Source organism: Penaeus japonicus, unplaced genomic scaffold (genome assembly GCF_977035675.1).
Source record: "Penaeus japonicus unplaced genomic scaffold, GWHDUDI00000001_assembly GWHDUDI00000042, whole genome shotgun sequence".
Taxonomy (NCBI): Eukaryota; Metazoa; Arthropoda; class Malacostraca; order Decapoda; family Penaeidae; genus Penaeus; species Penaeus japonicus.
Window position 1 is genome coordinate 2305803 of NW_028234444.1, and position 15000 is coordinate 2320802.

The following is a 15000-nucleotide window of genomic DNA, read 5'->3' on the forward strand; positions in this document are numbered from 1 at the left end:
GGAAAAGGAAGTAGAGGAAGAGGAAAAGAAAAAGGAGAAAGATGAGTAGATGAGGAAGAGGAGGGAGATGATAAGGAAGAGGGAGAAAAGGAAGGGGAGGATGCAGAGGAACAGGAAGAGGAGGAAATGGGGAAGAGGAAGAAGAGGAAACAAAAGAGAAGTAAACAGAAGAGGAAGAGAAAGAGAAAAAAATACAGGGAGATGAAACAAAAAGAAAAAAAGAAAAGAATCTAAAAGACAAGATCAACAAAATCAAAGAAGAAATACAAAAGAAAATCATAAAAAAAAAAAAAAAAATCCAAATCGGAAGAATAGAGAAGAAATAGAACACAAGTGAAGATTTAGAACAGAAATCCTCCAAACAAGAGCAAACAACCAAACGCCCGTAACCTTACTCCCGCGGCATTCCTGTTTTAGACGGGGAAGCTTGCAAACAAATTAATATCCCGGTTGCTTGGGATGCGGTTGCGTTTAGCCGAAGAAAAGAAATCAGATCTTGCATTCCACTCTAAGAGAAATGAAGACCCTAGTCCAAAGCCGAGAGACAGAGTTTGCCGAGCTTACGAAAAGAAAAGATGAAAGAGGCAGGAGCTCTGGAGATGCGCTGGAAATCTTGGGTGCGACTTCAACTACGATACTAGGTAATTAAAACCAGGAACTATAAAATGTTGATGATGAAGATCTGTTGCATTTATCCAATATAAAAAAACTAACAAAGGCATGACAGCATATGATAAACATATGGTGATCTAATACAATCACTGCTTCAGGATTAAATCAATTTTTTTTCAACAATGTCAGGGACTAAATCAAAGATAATCCAAATGAAGGAGGAGGAGAAGAATAAAGGAAGAAGTAAAAAAGAGAAAGATGATGGAGTAAGAAGAGGAAACCAAAAAGAAGAAGGAAGAAAGAGGAATAGAAAATGAAGAAGAAACAGAATTATACCGTAATCATGACGGGGTAAAAATCCCTCTCCCCTTTTAGTATTTACAAAACGTTTTCACAAACAGCTTATTTACTGACTTCGAAGGAAGAGAGAGTTTCAGAGTGAAGGCTCAAAAGAAAGCTTAATAAAAGCAAGAGCGTCCTGAAGATTCATTTACAGGATTTAGTTATTTACAGAAGTCTGAGAACTGTAAATGGCGGCATCTATTAACAATTCGCAAAACTAATGGGCAAAGGTGCCATTCATCGTCCCGATTTCTTGCAGGATTTCAAACCTAGTTTTTCTCACAAATTATTGAGCATTTCACAGTCTGCTTTACATCATTCCTTTCCAAATAAAAATAATGGAGGCATGAGCTATGTAAATCATACTTTTACATAAGGCCCAGTAAGTCAAATGCAGTTCACCAACAGCACTGTCAAGGCTTTAACCATGATGCATAGAAGCCAAGATCATAGTAACGCAACTACAAAAAAAAAACTGTATGTATACATACATACATATATGTATGTATATATGTATATATGTATATATGTATATATGTATATATATATATATGTATATATATACATATATATATATATATATATATAATGTAACCTCATCTCTATTCCTACAGCCTCTCAAAATAGATTAGCGACAGCCACTACAATACTCAATAGCTGGCTAGTTTCCTTCTCTTCTCTCCACCCCCCCCACTCTCCCTCCCCTCCCCTCCGTTTGCCCCTCCCCCACCACACACTCCCCTATCCTTCCTGAGTCCCTCTCCCTCAGCCCTTCCTCCCTCTCCCTCTCCGTTCTCCCTCCTATAACTAATGTTATAGCTCCCTCTCTCTCTCTCTCCTCCTCATTCTTGTGTACTCTCTCTCTGGAAATTGGATAGAGGGGAGAGGAAAAAAAAGGGAAATGGAAGAGGAGAATGGAGGGGGAGTAGGGAGAGAGTGAAGGGAAGGGAGAGGAGAGGAGAGAAGAAGAAAAAGAGGGGAGAGGGAGGGGAGAGAAGGTAGGGGAGTGGGGAGAAGGGAGGGGAGAGGATAGATGGGAAGGGAGAAGGGAGAAGGGAGAGGAGAGGTGAGAAGGACAGAAAGAGAGGAGAAGGGAGGGGAAAAGAGAAACAGAGATGGAGGGGAGAGAGGAGAGAGAGGAGAGAGAGGGAAATGGGAGTGTGTGTGTGCGCCTTCCCCTCTAAGACCCTCTCGTGACCAACATCACTTAGCAAAGTAAGAGACATTCCTCAAGCAGCTGTCAGTCATCTCTTTAAAACTTCCCTTCCGTCTCTTTTCCGATGCGACCATTACTATCATTAAAATCGCTTTGTCTTTAGAAGGAGAAGAAGCACAAAGAAACATTCGCTTGTAGAGGCAGAAGCATCAACCATCGTCAAAAGAAGAGGGGATCAAGTCAGCTACACGCCCTCTACGGCACACTGTGAAAAGCAACTCAACCTAAAAAGGGCAGACTGTTTTTAAGATTTCTCGTGGTAAAGAAATGAGAACTCCTTGCTACTCACAAATGGTTTCTTGATTTTCTTCTCACAAGCCTGAAATATTAAGAATGATTTGGCTTAAGAAAAAAAGGGGAAAAAAAAGAAGAAAGAAGAGATAACTATCTAGTCTAGGAGATTTTTATGAATGAGTGAGCTACCTTGTGGATCCACTTTTTTTTTTTTTTTTGTTCTTCATATCTAGCTATGACGTTTACATTACTGTAAAAAAATAGGATTAATAGGACATAAAAATCTTGCATTCTTAGTATCCAGAAACATGAGCCCTGAGGAAAAACATATGAAGAAAGAAATACTGACATACAGACAGGCAGACACACACACTCGCCCTTATATACAAATGCACACACAGACACAGACACAGACAGACAGACACACATACACACACACAAAATACATACACCATCAACCATAAAAACGGCAAGCCCCTAAACCCAAGACCCATCATTACCTGCCGTGCCATCTTCTCGCCTGGGGTCAGCGTCTCGAGGCCCTCCACTGAGAGCCCACAGCCCACGGCCCTCCCGAGGTCTCCCAAGAGCCGGCTTACAAATAGGACTTTTCCTTTTCTTTTCTGATCCGGTATCTCTCTTCTTCTTTCTTCTTATTTTTTTTTTCCCGGACTGTTTCGGCCAGCACGTCCCCGTCCACGGCCAGAGTCACTAGGTCGGCTGAGGTCAAGGATGTGACACCACCTGACTGTGCAGCAAGGGGGTCAAAGGCATCGCGCAGCTGTTTGTTCATCCTGTTGGGCAGGGAGAGTGTGTGTGTGTGTGTGTGGGGAGAGAGAGAAAGGGGTTGAGTATATTTGGTTAGGGTTGGTTAAACAGGATTAATGACCCAATAACACCTTCTGGGATGGGCCAAATATTCAGATATTCCGTCCGGGATGGGTATCTTTAAAACATTGTGTGTATTTTCTATTATTTTCTGGATTTATGGTATGATATGAGTCTACATATGATATATTAGCAAAGTGTATTAAAATTAGCAAAATTAGCAATCAGTATGATGTCCTAGTTACACAATTAAAGATAAATAGCTTGTAAATTATTGCAATTGCCCATGGCCAAAGGGACTGTTAACAAAATTCTGGGAGCTTCGTAAATTTGTATTATGAATTTCGTGAAGATGATATAACTGATGATTAATGAGGAAGATAATGAAGATGATAGACTTGATATAAAACAAATAAAACCATGATAAAATGTGTGAAATATAAATAGTATCCCACCCCTAAAACAAAAAAAAAAGTCTCTAATAACCATTAGTTCACCTTTCCCTTCTCCCTTTGTCTCTCACTTTGTGTCCTCCTTCTTTACTTGACCAAATGAATAGAACAAAAACAAAATAAATAAACAATAGGATATATTAGATCCATTTGAAACATGTTCTAACAACAATTCACTTGTCAATCCTCCTTGACTGGGACTTGCCTGTACATGTTCAGGACGTGTTGCCTCGCCATGTCATGTTCGTCCATCATGATGTGTAGGGCTTCTTCTGCCTCGTCTATGTGTCGCATGAGAGCTGCCTTCCACCCTGCCAACTCATCCACCAACATGCTGCCAGTGACAGAGTAAGAGAGAGAAAGAGAGGAGGATCAGTGACTACATAGAAATGTTGCTAGAATTATTGAATAACCGTCTTGCGAGTGTCTGATTGAAAGCTGTTGGTCATTTGAAAAATAAAAGAAAATAAAAAAAATAAAAAAATTAAAAAATAAAAACACAGGAGTCAAAAACAATGAAAAGATCACTGAGGAAAAGGAAGAGGAGGAGGAAAAGAAAGTGGTAGAGAAGAAGCAAGAGGAGGAGGAGGAGGAGAAGGAGGAGAAAAAGGATGAAAAACAGGAGGAGGAGATGTAGAAAGATAAGGAAGAGGAGAGAGAGAAGGAGGAGGAGAAATAGAAGGAAAAAAAGATGGAGAATGAGGAGGAGGTAGAGGAAAAAATTGATCATGACTAAAAAAAACAAAAGGGCAGGACAAACAGGAATACGAGGCAGAGAAGGAAGAGCCTCACCTGCTCCCGAGGAACTTGGACCGCCACACGTCACACTGGATCTCCATCTTCTCCTTCTCCTCATAGTCGCGGTCCACCCTCTCCGAGTAACGGCGGATCATGGTGGCCATCGTGCCTTGTTTCGGGTGACGGACTTGCACTGGCCTGGACGTCTTCCCCACTGAGGCCACCAGGAGTTTCTTGAGTTGGACATTGTATGTTGGAATGGGTTGTGTTGGAATAGGTTTGTGGGTCTCTTGACCTTAACTGATTGGATCATGGCAACATAAGGAATCATGGTTGATAAGCTGGAATATCCTTGGATCTGGAACTGTCAAGCTCATTGCAAGAATTCAGCCAAGAGAAGTTGAGGGATTTTAGATTAGAGAGGTCATTAGTTCTAGTAGAATTTCCACAAAAAATAAAAAAAAAAAAAAGAATTCTCAAATTCTCCTAAATTCTAAGGGGGATAATGGTCCAGGGACTCTCTCGATATCTGTGATCTTGATAATCTCTTTTGAGGGACCTCACAGTCAAAGGGGGTTGTTTATTAAAGCTACATTTGAGAAGCTGATATATGGAAAAACCAAAGACAATTCAGAAATAGAGACCTCTTTTCAGCTACATGTGAATATTTAGTCCCCTTATCAAACAACTCAAACAAAACTCTAATACACAAACCACCCATCATATCTTCAATCTAAACAAACATAAAAAACCCCACTCCTTTAACCATCAACATCCCCCTTCTACCTAACACATCCCCCAAAACATCAAACCCAACAACAAAAAAAACCAAACCCAAACAACATCAACACCACACAACCATCCACCCCCACCACCACACCAAACAAACACCCCCACCCAACACCCCCACCCAAAAACACCCCCCACCCCCATACCCCCCACACCCAAACAAAACTCCAAAACCAATAAAAACCTATACCTACACATATAATACTCCCCCCCTCCCTCCCCATAAAACAAAAACCTACCAAACTAACAAATCCCAAAAAACCATCCACAACAACCACTAAATAAAAACAATCCCAAATAACAAAATCCCCCATCAAAAAATATAAACCAACACACAACACAACACACACCACACAAACACACCCACCCACCCACACCAACAACACATATAAATAAAACCACACCCCAAACCCCCCCCAAAACATAAAACACAACACCCATTAAAACAACCCAAACCCACCCTACAACCAACCACACCCAACCCAAACCCACCCCAACACAAAACATAACCACCCAACACATAAACTAACCATACCCAAAACCAAACAAACACCATCAACCCCAAAACCAACACCCAATACACAACCCACAACACCAACAACCCACCACAAAAAACAAACAAAATTAACAAAACCAAAAACCAAACCCAACACACATACACACATACTAAACCAACACCCAAAAAACCCAACCATCATTACCAATAACAACCAACACCACAACAAACAAAACAACAAAATCACCACCACCACCACCCCAAACAACACACAACTACACCACCAACACACCCCAACTTCCACACCACCACCTATTCTTTCATACCTTTATACAACCCAAAACAAACCAAAACCCATAAAACACCAAATCCCCCTACCCCCCCCCCAACCAAATACCCAAAAACCCCTACACCTCACCCCTCCCCAACCTCAAAAAATTAAAATACCTACACCCCTTAATAAAATTATATATAAAACCAATTCCCTTTCATTCCAAATATCAATAACCAACATAAAACATAATCCCCATTTCAACTCAAAATACTTTACTCCCTTCCCCAAATTACAATCTAAAATTTACATTACCAATATTACCAACACACTCTCCTCCTCCCTTCCCTCTCCCTCCCCCCCATTCTCTATTTTTCCCCAATCCAAATCTAATTAAATCATACAAATTTTTCTATAACTTATTATTAAATACATTTTATTACCACCCTTACCCCAACACCCAATATTTCCCATACTTCCCACTTTTCTAAACCAAACCTCCCATCACATTGCCATACCCTCCTTAACAATTCCCCAATAACAACTTGTTTTAACCTTAAATTTTTATTTCGCATATCCAGGGTATTCCCCCACCCATATAAATATTCTACTCCAATATGTTAATAGGAGAGGCTATTATAATCCGGACATGCTCGAGAGACATCCTTCCGTTTCACAAGCAGGAGATGCGGGGATGTCCACCGCTCCTGGCCATCTCCCTGTGACCTCTTGCCTCAAAAAGCAACTCTGTGGAGGGTCACACCTGAGGAATGGAAAAGGAGATTTGTTTGGAAATGTTGTTTATACCATGCTATGATAAAATTCTGTCAGAAAGAGAGGGAAAGAGAAAGAGAACAAGAGATGGAGAGAAGGAGAAAGAGAGGAGAGAGAGATAGAGAGACAGATAGATGGAGAGAAAGAGAGAGGGAGAAAGAGAGAGGGAGAAAGAGAGAGAGATGGAAAAGAGGAGAGAAGGAGAAAGAGAAAGAGAGAGACACTGAGAGAGAGAGAGAGAGAGAGAGAGAGAGAGAGAGAGAGAGAGAGAGAGAGAGAGAGAGAGAGAGAGAGAGTGTGTGTGTGTGTGTCCCTGTGTGTGTAAGTGTGTGTGTGTGTGTGTAAGTGTGTGTGTGTGTGTGTAAGTGTGTGTGTGTAAGTGTGTGTAAGTGTGTGTGTAAAAGTGTGTGTGTAAGTGTGTGTGTGTGTAAGTGTGTGTGTGTGTAAGTGTGTGTGTGTGTGTGTGTGTGTGTGTGTGTGTGTGTGTGTGTGTGTGTGTGTGTGTGTGTGTGTGTGTGTGTGTGTGTGTGTGTGTGTGTGTGTGTGTGTAAGTGTGTGTATGCGTGTGTGTGTGTGTGTGTGTGTGTGTGTAAGTGTGTGTGTGTATGTAAGTGTGTGTGTGTATGTAAGTGTGTGTGTGTATGTAAGTGTGTGTGTGTGTGTGTGTGTAAGTGTGTGTGTGTATGTAAGTGTGTGTGTGTATGTGTGTAAGTGTGTGTGTGTGTGTGTGAGTGTGTGTGTGTGTGTGTGTAAGTGTGTGTGTGTGTGTGTAAGTGTATGTGTGTGTGTGTAAGTGTATGTGTGTGTGTCTGTAAGTTTGTGTGTGTGTGTAAGTGTGTGGTTTGCCTCTAACACCCAACCCCCTCCCCACCTAATGACACGTTTCCTCTCAACCCTCTCATACGTTTAGTGTGTGTGTGTGTGTGTGTGTGTGTGTGTGTGTGTGTGTGTGTGTGTGTGTGTGTGTGTGTGTGTGTGTGTGTGTGTGTTAGGGTATTTCAATAATTGGTGATTTTTGAAAAATCCTTCAAATTCACGGAGACTGTTCAGAAGTAGGCTCCATTTATTTTTTCTTGACTAGTGATACCATTTTTATTTGTTTTTATCAATATTTACCTATTGCACTTTTTACTCAAAGATACTAAAAATACGATTAAATAATTAGTTTAGTCTGGGGTGAAATTACCCGTTTTCTATATTTTCTTCGTCATTTTAGCAGTAATTACTTAACGATGTATTCAAACTATGTTGATTTATTCAATCGTGTATAGTATAATTTTAACTTTTAAGAGTATTTTTTCTATAATTAAGCATAATATAACAAATTAGAAACGTATCTTTTATTGGCAATATCTATAACATGCAACAACTTCTCACATATATTATATTACCCTATCCACATTTCCTTTCAATCTCTTCCGCAATTACCGTATATTTGATATAGAGACAAGGGTATTGATGTCCCAGGACCGCTTCATGTCTCCAATCAGTCTTTCACAATGCTGATTATGGCCGGGAATTAGCATATCTTATTCATATCTTCCCGTATATGAACAAAGGGGAACTAAACACTCTTTCCGAAAAACCTGAGACATTCACAAAATTGTCTGTGCTGAGGTTGCATAACTTCTCATTGGAAAAATTGTACCGAATTCGATCTTTCAGTTTGGCTGGTTTGTATATCCAGCTTTTTCCAATCCCATTTTCAACATACCAAATACCTCATGCATGCAGTCAGCATCGTGAGAGAGTGGCATGAAAATAACATCTGTGTTATGCAGATATCTACTGATGGATGCAAAGTAGGATTTGTCAAACCCTAATCTGATCCCTACTTCTGAACACATTTGAGATGCCCCAAATGCTGTCTGAAATATTGTCGGCCCGGTGCTAATGACAGCTTTTCGCCAGCAAAAGAAATGGATTTTGGAGAACTCGAAGATACCTTTGATAACAGTAGGGTTCTTTTGCAATGTCCTCAAGCATCTAATAAGATTGTCTTTCAAGCCAACTTTTGTCTGGGATGGCAAATCAGCATTTTCAATACTTTATAATTTATCAAGTACAACATCAAGTGATACAAACATGCAATGATGAACACATATAACCTAACCACCTAACACTAAATGGCACAAATATCCTAGGCAATGTCATGTTTTTAAAATTCTTTTAAGGACTCAAGACAAAATAATTTTGCTTGTCTGTCCAGTAGTTCATGCATGGTTACCCGTCAATAGCATTAAAGTCAATTGGACACTTAAAATGGACCTCATCCTTTATATCCTAAAAAAAAATCAATCACTTCTGTTAATTCCCTGAGGTTATGACATATTGTTTTTGTTCATATTTTATTTTTCTTCAATGAAGCTAGAGTGTCAACTCTTTTACCAATAGTTGCCTCCCTATTCTTGTGGAATATGGTAGTATCTGAAGGAATCAATCTGCTGTCAAGGCCTACTACTTGAGAAAAACAAAACAAAAAAAACATCAGTATCTCTTGTACAGCTTCACTGGAGACGTTCCACCACAATGCAGTTTCCACTACAGGAGTCTAATAAAATTTGTTGCATTATTTCCGTGGTGTATTTCCGTTTCTTTCCTGGCAGTTATCAGGAGTGGACAAATCTTCTAAGGTTGACGAAGATTGGTTTCCGTTGTCATGTTCATTGTCTGTTTGGTTTTCACATATTCCTGAATGTCACTCAGTTATTTTATTTGCCAGACTACATTTCCTCTTATTTCTGTATACCTTCCTTTTAGTAGCTTTATGGTCAACAGAACCAAGGGATCCAGCACTACCATTTAACTTTGCTTCATACAACTCGATGTCTTCTTGTAGCACTTCTCTCGGTTGTCTCTTGCCTTTAAAAGATACGAATTCAGTACCAGTAAACGAAACTTTCAAACTCTCCTTCTGTGTATAATAAGATACTTTCTTTATGTTTAGTACTTTTGTGATAGCATTTAGTTTAGTAATAGTCTTCAGTCCAAATTTCTGATATAATTCTTCAATTCAGTCACAGGTTTCGAAGCATTTTCTCGTCCAGAAACGTTTGAATTTTAATCACTTTCAGCGAATTATATCGTGCTAAAATATCACAAACACATAGCAACACAACAGAAGCTTGTTGGAATGTATAATAATGTTATTCATTAACTAACATTTGTATGCTTATTGAAGAAACACGGGCATTACTTTTATAGGCCATTAAGGTCAGTCAGTGACCTAAGGTCATCGAGGAACTTGTTATATGCGTTATTTAAGTGACTAAGATCAGTGAAGAATTTGTTACATGTAATATTTAAGTGCCCAAGGTCAGCAAGGAACTTGATGACCTAAAGACACAAATTTGATTATGATTCGGAAGGGAACTATGATCACTTAACGTTAGCGAGGAAGTTCGAAGTGCGTGGACCTCGTCCGCTGCGCGGCCCCAATTCCGCGGAAATGCGTAATATATTAAATTGAAAAGTGCAACCCCTAAACGTTATCAGATCAAGCTGATTTTTTTCACATTTCATTTTTATGATATATGGAGCCTATTTTTGTACAGTCACGATGACATTTCAAAAGTTGCAATTATTGAAATACCCTAGTGTGTGTGTGTGTGTGTGTGTGTGTGTGTGTGTGTGTGTGTGTGTGTCTGTGTGTGTGTGTGTGTGTGTGTGTGTGTGTGTGTGTGTGTGTGTGTGTGTGTGTTTGTGTGTGTGTGTGTGTGTGTGTGTGTGTGTGTGTGTGTGTGTGTGTGTGTGTGTGTGTGTGTGTGTGTGTGTGTGTGCATGTGCGTGTGCATGTGCGTGTGTAAGTGTGTGTGTGTGTGTGTGTGTGTGTGTGTGTGTGTGTGTGTGTGTGTGTGTGTGTGTGTGTGTGTGTGTGTGTGTGTGTGTGTGTGTGTGTGTGTGCACGTGCATGTGCATGTGCGTGTGTCTGTGCATACGCGTATATGTGTGTGAACCAATCACTTAATTATAATAAAATAGAATTAGGTATTTACAGAAATAAGAAATAAACCTAAACTTTTAAGATCCAAAATAACATTTCAAACCACATTACCTTGTACTGGATATCTAATAGCACCTGAAGGCTTCATTATTATTATAGCTCTGTAAAAGAATGAAAAAAAAGTGAGCAAATAAACTACATAATAAAAGAAAGAAAAAATATAACACTTAATTTTCATACTTCAGTTGCAGTGAGTGTTTGCCATAATCTTTTATGAATAACATATATATCATATGCATATTTTATTCATTAGTCAAGTTTTAAATACTTTACTTCTAGCATTTCTAGTATCTATTTCTGTCAACACTTCCAGGGTGATAATTTCGCATGTAATTATCATCATCATTATCAATATCATTATCATCGTGACTCTTACAACTCTATTATTATTAATCTCCTGTATAATTCATCATCAGAATTACCATTCCAATCATCATAATCATATCAAATTTATATTCAGCATCACAATACAATGCTGATCCCATATCCAAGTGAGAGGCATGAAGCATGTCCACCGAGAACCATGCTAACTATGCTGTCAGGGCTATTTAGGAAGGCTAGGAAACTCTTATTTGCCTCAACTTATCCCCAGCTGATGCCAGTACCAATTCACAGCCAAGGAGTCATGCGAGGGCGGCTGGTTGGGCATGAACCTGAGTCCTTGTAATTGTAAAGCCACCACTCTGATTACTTATTACCTTTATCATCTTATTGGACATTTCTGTTACGCACTATTATCATGAATCATAATGATAATAACAAGAATGATAATAATAATGAAAATAATGATGATAACATAAATAAACATAATAATAATGATGATGATGATGATGATGATGATGATGATAATGATGATAATAAAATAAGAATAACAGTAATGATAATAATAAAAAAAAAAAACAATAATGATAACAACAACTATAACAATGACGATATTGCCAAAGGTTTAGAAGACATTGCACTGCTTACAAATAAGGACTTTTTCTTATAATAATCTTGGATGGTCAACAAACTCAAACCCAATAGTTGTGTAATGTCCAGTAATCTCTACAGTCTCCAACAAACCTTCATGTTTACTTAACCAACTCATGACTCCCCATATATATGCCTAATGCTGCTCCCACTGGCATGACAGCAAGTGTCTACAGCCACCAGCTAAGAAATTTCTCGAGGCATGAGGCCGTGGAAAAATTATATATATATATTTTTTATTCATTTATTTTATTATTATTATTTTTTAAATTAATTAATCATTTTTTTTTTTTTTTTGACATGTCAGGAAAATGTGTTTATACAAATCCAATGACAATCTGTATATACAAATGTAACTATGTAGAACAAGCATATATGGGGAGAATCCAAGATACAATAGAACGCACCCATCGTGAAGGAAATATTCTTATATGACATCATCCAGCGTCAATGGGCTAAACAAGATTGAGGTTGGACTGGCTCCTTTGTTGGCAATAAATCTCCAAGGTGTTCTACAAACTATATGTGATGGAGGTTTGCTGATATAACTGAAGGCATAGAGACTGTGCTGATCAGGATGGGGCTACTGACAGACAGACACTGAATATATACTACAAAATAATAATCATATAAAAAATAGTCAAATGGTTAACTTTTGTAATATGTTCATCACTAACCTCACATACAGTCATTATCAACTTGTGATTTTTATTGTCATAATCATCATCATGGTCATTAGTGTTATCATGCACATATCCTCATGTAATATAAAGGAATAGTGGAGGGGCTCTGCATTAAAATAAAAATTTCACCAAAAATCATACATACATACTTTATGTCTACATGAAAATTTATTTCAAGATATATTTTGCAATCTTTATGCATCATATTTGAGAATAATGCAAAGCTATAGACTTTTTAGGTAGAAGCTGTGAGAAAATGTTCAAGTAAATCTACTTTCTAACCCATGCTGTAAGAACATAAGGGTAACAACAACCAAGCAAAAAAAAAAAAAAAATATATATATTTTTTCTTTTCTTTTCTTTCTTTTCTTTTTTCTTTTTCTTATGTATGAATCACAAAGACACAAACACAGTAACATGCACAATACAGATATAATAAAACACTGCCACAATATGAAAGGAAAATCTTGCATATTGTGGCAGTGTTTTATTATATACATTAAATATATACATTAAATATATATATATATATATATATATATATATATATATATATATATATATATATATATATACATATACATATACATATATATACACACACACACATCACATATGGCATATCCTAAGTACCAGTAATACATCTAACACCACCATACGCTCAATACAGACTTAAATAACCAAAAATGATAAACCTGCAAACAAATAAAACAAGTAAAATCTTTCGAGGCGTGAAACCTTGATAAAGATAAAGACACAAACACGTTCACATCTTCAAGGTCACAAAACATTAGCAAAAAAACTTCAAAGTTCTGCGTATTTATTGAATAAGTAAATATTTTTGCATTTAACCTGATGGATATACCTTGAGGAAAGTAGAGAAGAGTAGATATTGATTTACATTAATATTTAGAAACGGAAGAATATATTCCCATAAAAATTCACCAAAAAATCGTAAAATCCAAGAAAACAAAAATAAAAATCTTTTCTTACTGTATCTTCTTATTCTAAGATAATTATAATCAACAATCACATTTAAGATAACGAAATGATGCTCACGTCTTAATATCTAAGGTACATTTAACTTACTTTTGAAGGTAATTATGCTAAATTTATCACAGTTTAAGGGAAGAGGAAGAAGTTTCACTTTCTTCCTTGACGGTCTGTTTACCTTTCGCGTGTGTTCGAAGGCTTGAACTCGGGGAACTATGTTAACTTTTATTTCTCGTGTTCTCTTTCTTAATCCTATGGAGAGGTATTTATGTTGAATTGTGATGGGTATTGGGGGATGTTGGATTATATTTTTTTGTGGAATGATTTAGTTGATACTGACGAAAATAAGATATGTTAATTTATAGACAAAACACAGTTTCGAACGCTGTAATGTCATCGATAAGGATCCTAGATATAATAAAACTTTCTGTCAAAATAAAATAAAATAATCAAAATGTATGTTTTGAATCAAATTCATAAAAATGTCAAATTGTAAAGAGTGCAAAAATATCCAAAATATCCAAATATACACACATTTCTCAGTTTCCACAAGAAATATTTAGGACATTTGTCAATACCTTGCCTTTGAAATATGTTCTCGCAATGGATAATATTGTGTCAGAATTGGTTCTCAAATGTTCCAGGTTAAGAAAGAAAAAGTCGTCTCACAAAACAGCCGATTTTTTATTGATATTTATGCGTGTATAAGTGTGTAAATGAATGCTTTCTGGAATCATGCGTGCATGATTCCATTTTTAAGTGATCTACTTTTAATATCAGGAATTTCTAAATCATCTTGTCAACACAATGTGCATTAAGCTATTTGAATCATCTCATATTTCTCTCTCTTGCTTTCCTTTTCCCTCTTTCTCTCTTAACAATATGAATTAAGTGTTTCCATGCATTTGCGGTCTGAAGCGTGCGACACGAGGCCTGAACATGCCACAAATTGCTCTTATGCAATTGCAAGCGGACGAATGATGATGTCTGTATGCAATCTTTTATTTGTCGTAGAGGCTAATTTATTTCAACTCTAGTACTTTCCTTGAATAATCATTTTCTCTCATAAATATCACAATAATGATGATTATCATCAGGATGATGATTTGATAACAAAAGCAACAGTAATGATAATGATGATTATGATGGTTATATTGATGACAACAATAATGACATAAATGATAATGATAATGATGATTATAACAATGATAACGATAACATTAATAACAATGATAATAATGATAATGACATTAATCATTTCTGCTTCCTTCTTTTGTAAGTGTCAATGCATTGGATTATATCTAATTCCGTTTTATTTCTTTTTCTGCTATTGTAATAGATGTATTGTTTTCACTAATACTCTAATAGTATTAGTTACAGGTTGATAAGTAAGTTGCGAGTGAGATCAAACACAAGGAAAAATGTTTCCCGTGTAATATTAAAAGTTTTCTATGAACAAAGAGAAACTTTCGTTTTCTTTGAAACCCGTTACAGGGCAAACTATCTAAAGCTATCTAGATTATTTATTTAGGTTACGGACGCTAAGCAAAGATCCAAGTGATAATAAATTTTACTAAAAGCCGCGATACTGCTATTA

At 37.2% G+C, this 15000-nt stretch overlaps 1 protein-coding gene and 1 long non-coding RNA gene across 2 annotated transcripts in view; both read right to left on the reverse strand.

Moving 5' to 3' along the window:
- LOC147466602 (golgin-45-like) overlaps positions 1 to 6553 on the reverse strand; it is a 7190-nt gene extending 637 nt beyond the window's left edge. Inside the window, exons 1-7 of the mRNA XM_086534788.1 lie at positions 6431 to 6553; positions 5016 to 5025; positions 4477 to 4717; positions 3890 to 4018; positions 3070 to 3198; positions 2905 to 2998; positions 2460 to 2489 (exon numbers count right to left, since the gene is read on the reverse strand). Of these exons, the coding sequence (XP_086390914.1) occupies positions 2460 to 2489; positions 2905 to 2998; positions 3070 to 3198; positions 3890 to 4018; positions 4477 to 4717; positions 5016 to 5025; positions 6431 to 6553 (756 nt within the window). The remainder of the gene's footprint in view (positions 1 to 2459; positions 2490 to 2904; positions 2999 to 3069; positions 3199 to 3889; positions 4019 to 4476; positions 4718 to 5015; positions 5026 to 6430) is intronic.
- A 165-nt stretch (positions 6554 to 6718) lies between these two features.
- LOC147466603 (uncharacterized) lies at positions 6719 to 13593 on the reverse strand. The gene is made up of 3 exons (XR_015190792.1): positions 13500 to 13593; positions 10807 to 10856; positions 6719 to 6741 (listed from the first exon to the last, which is right to left on the reverse strand). It is a non-coding gene; the product is annotated as an uncharacterized LOC147466603 (long non-coding RNA).
- Positions 13594 to 15000: the final 1407 nt, after the last annotated feature.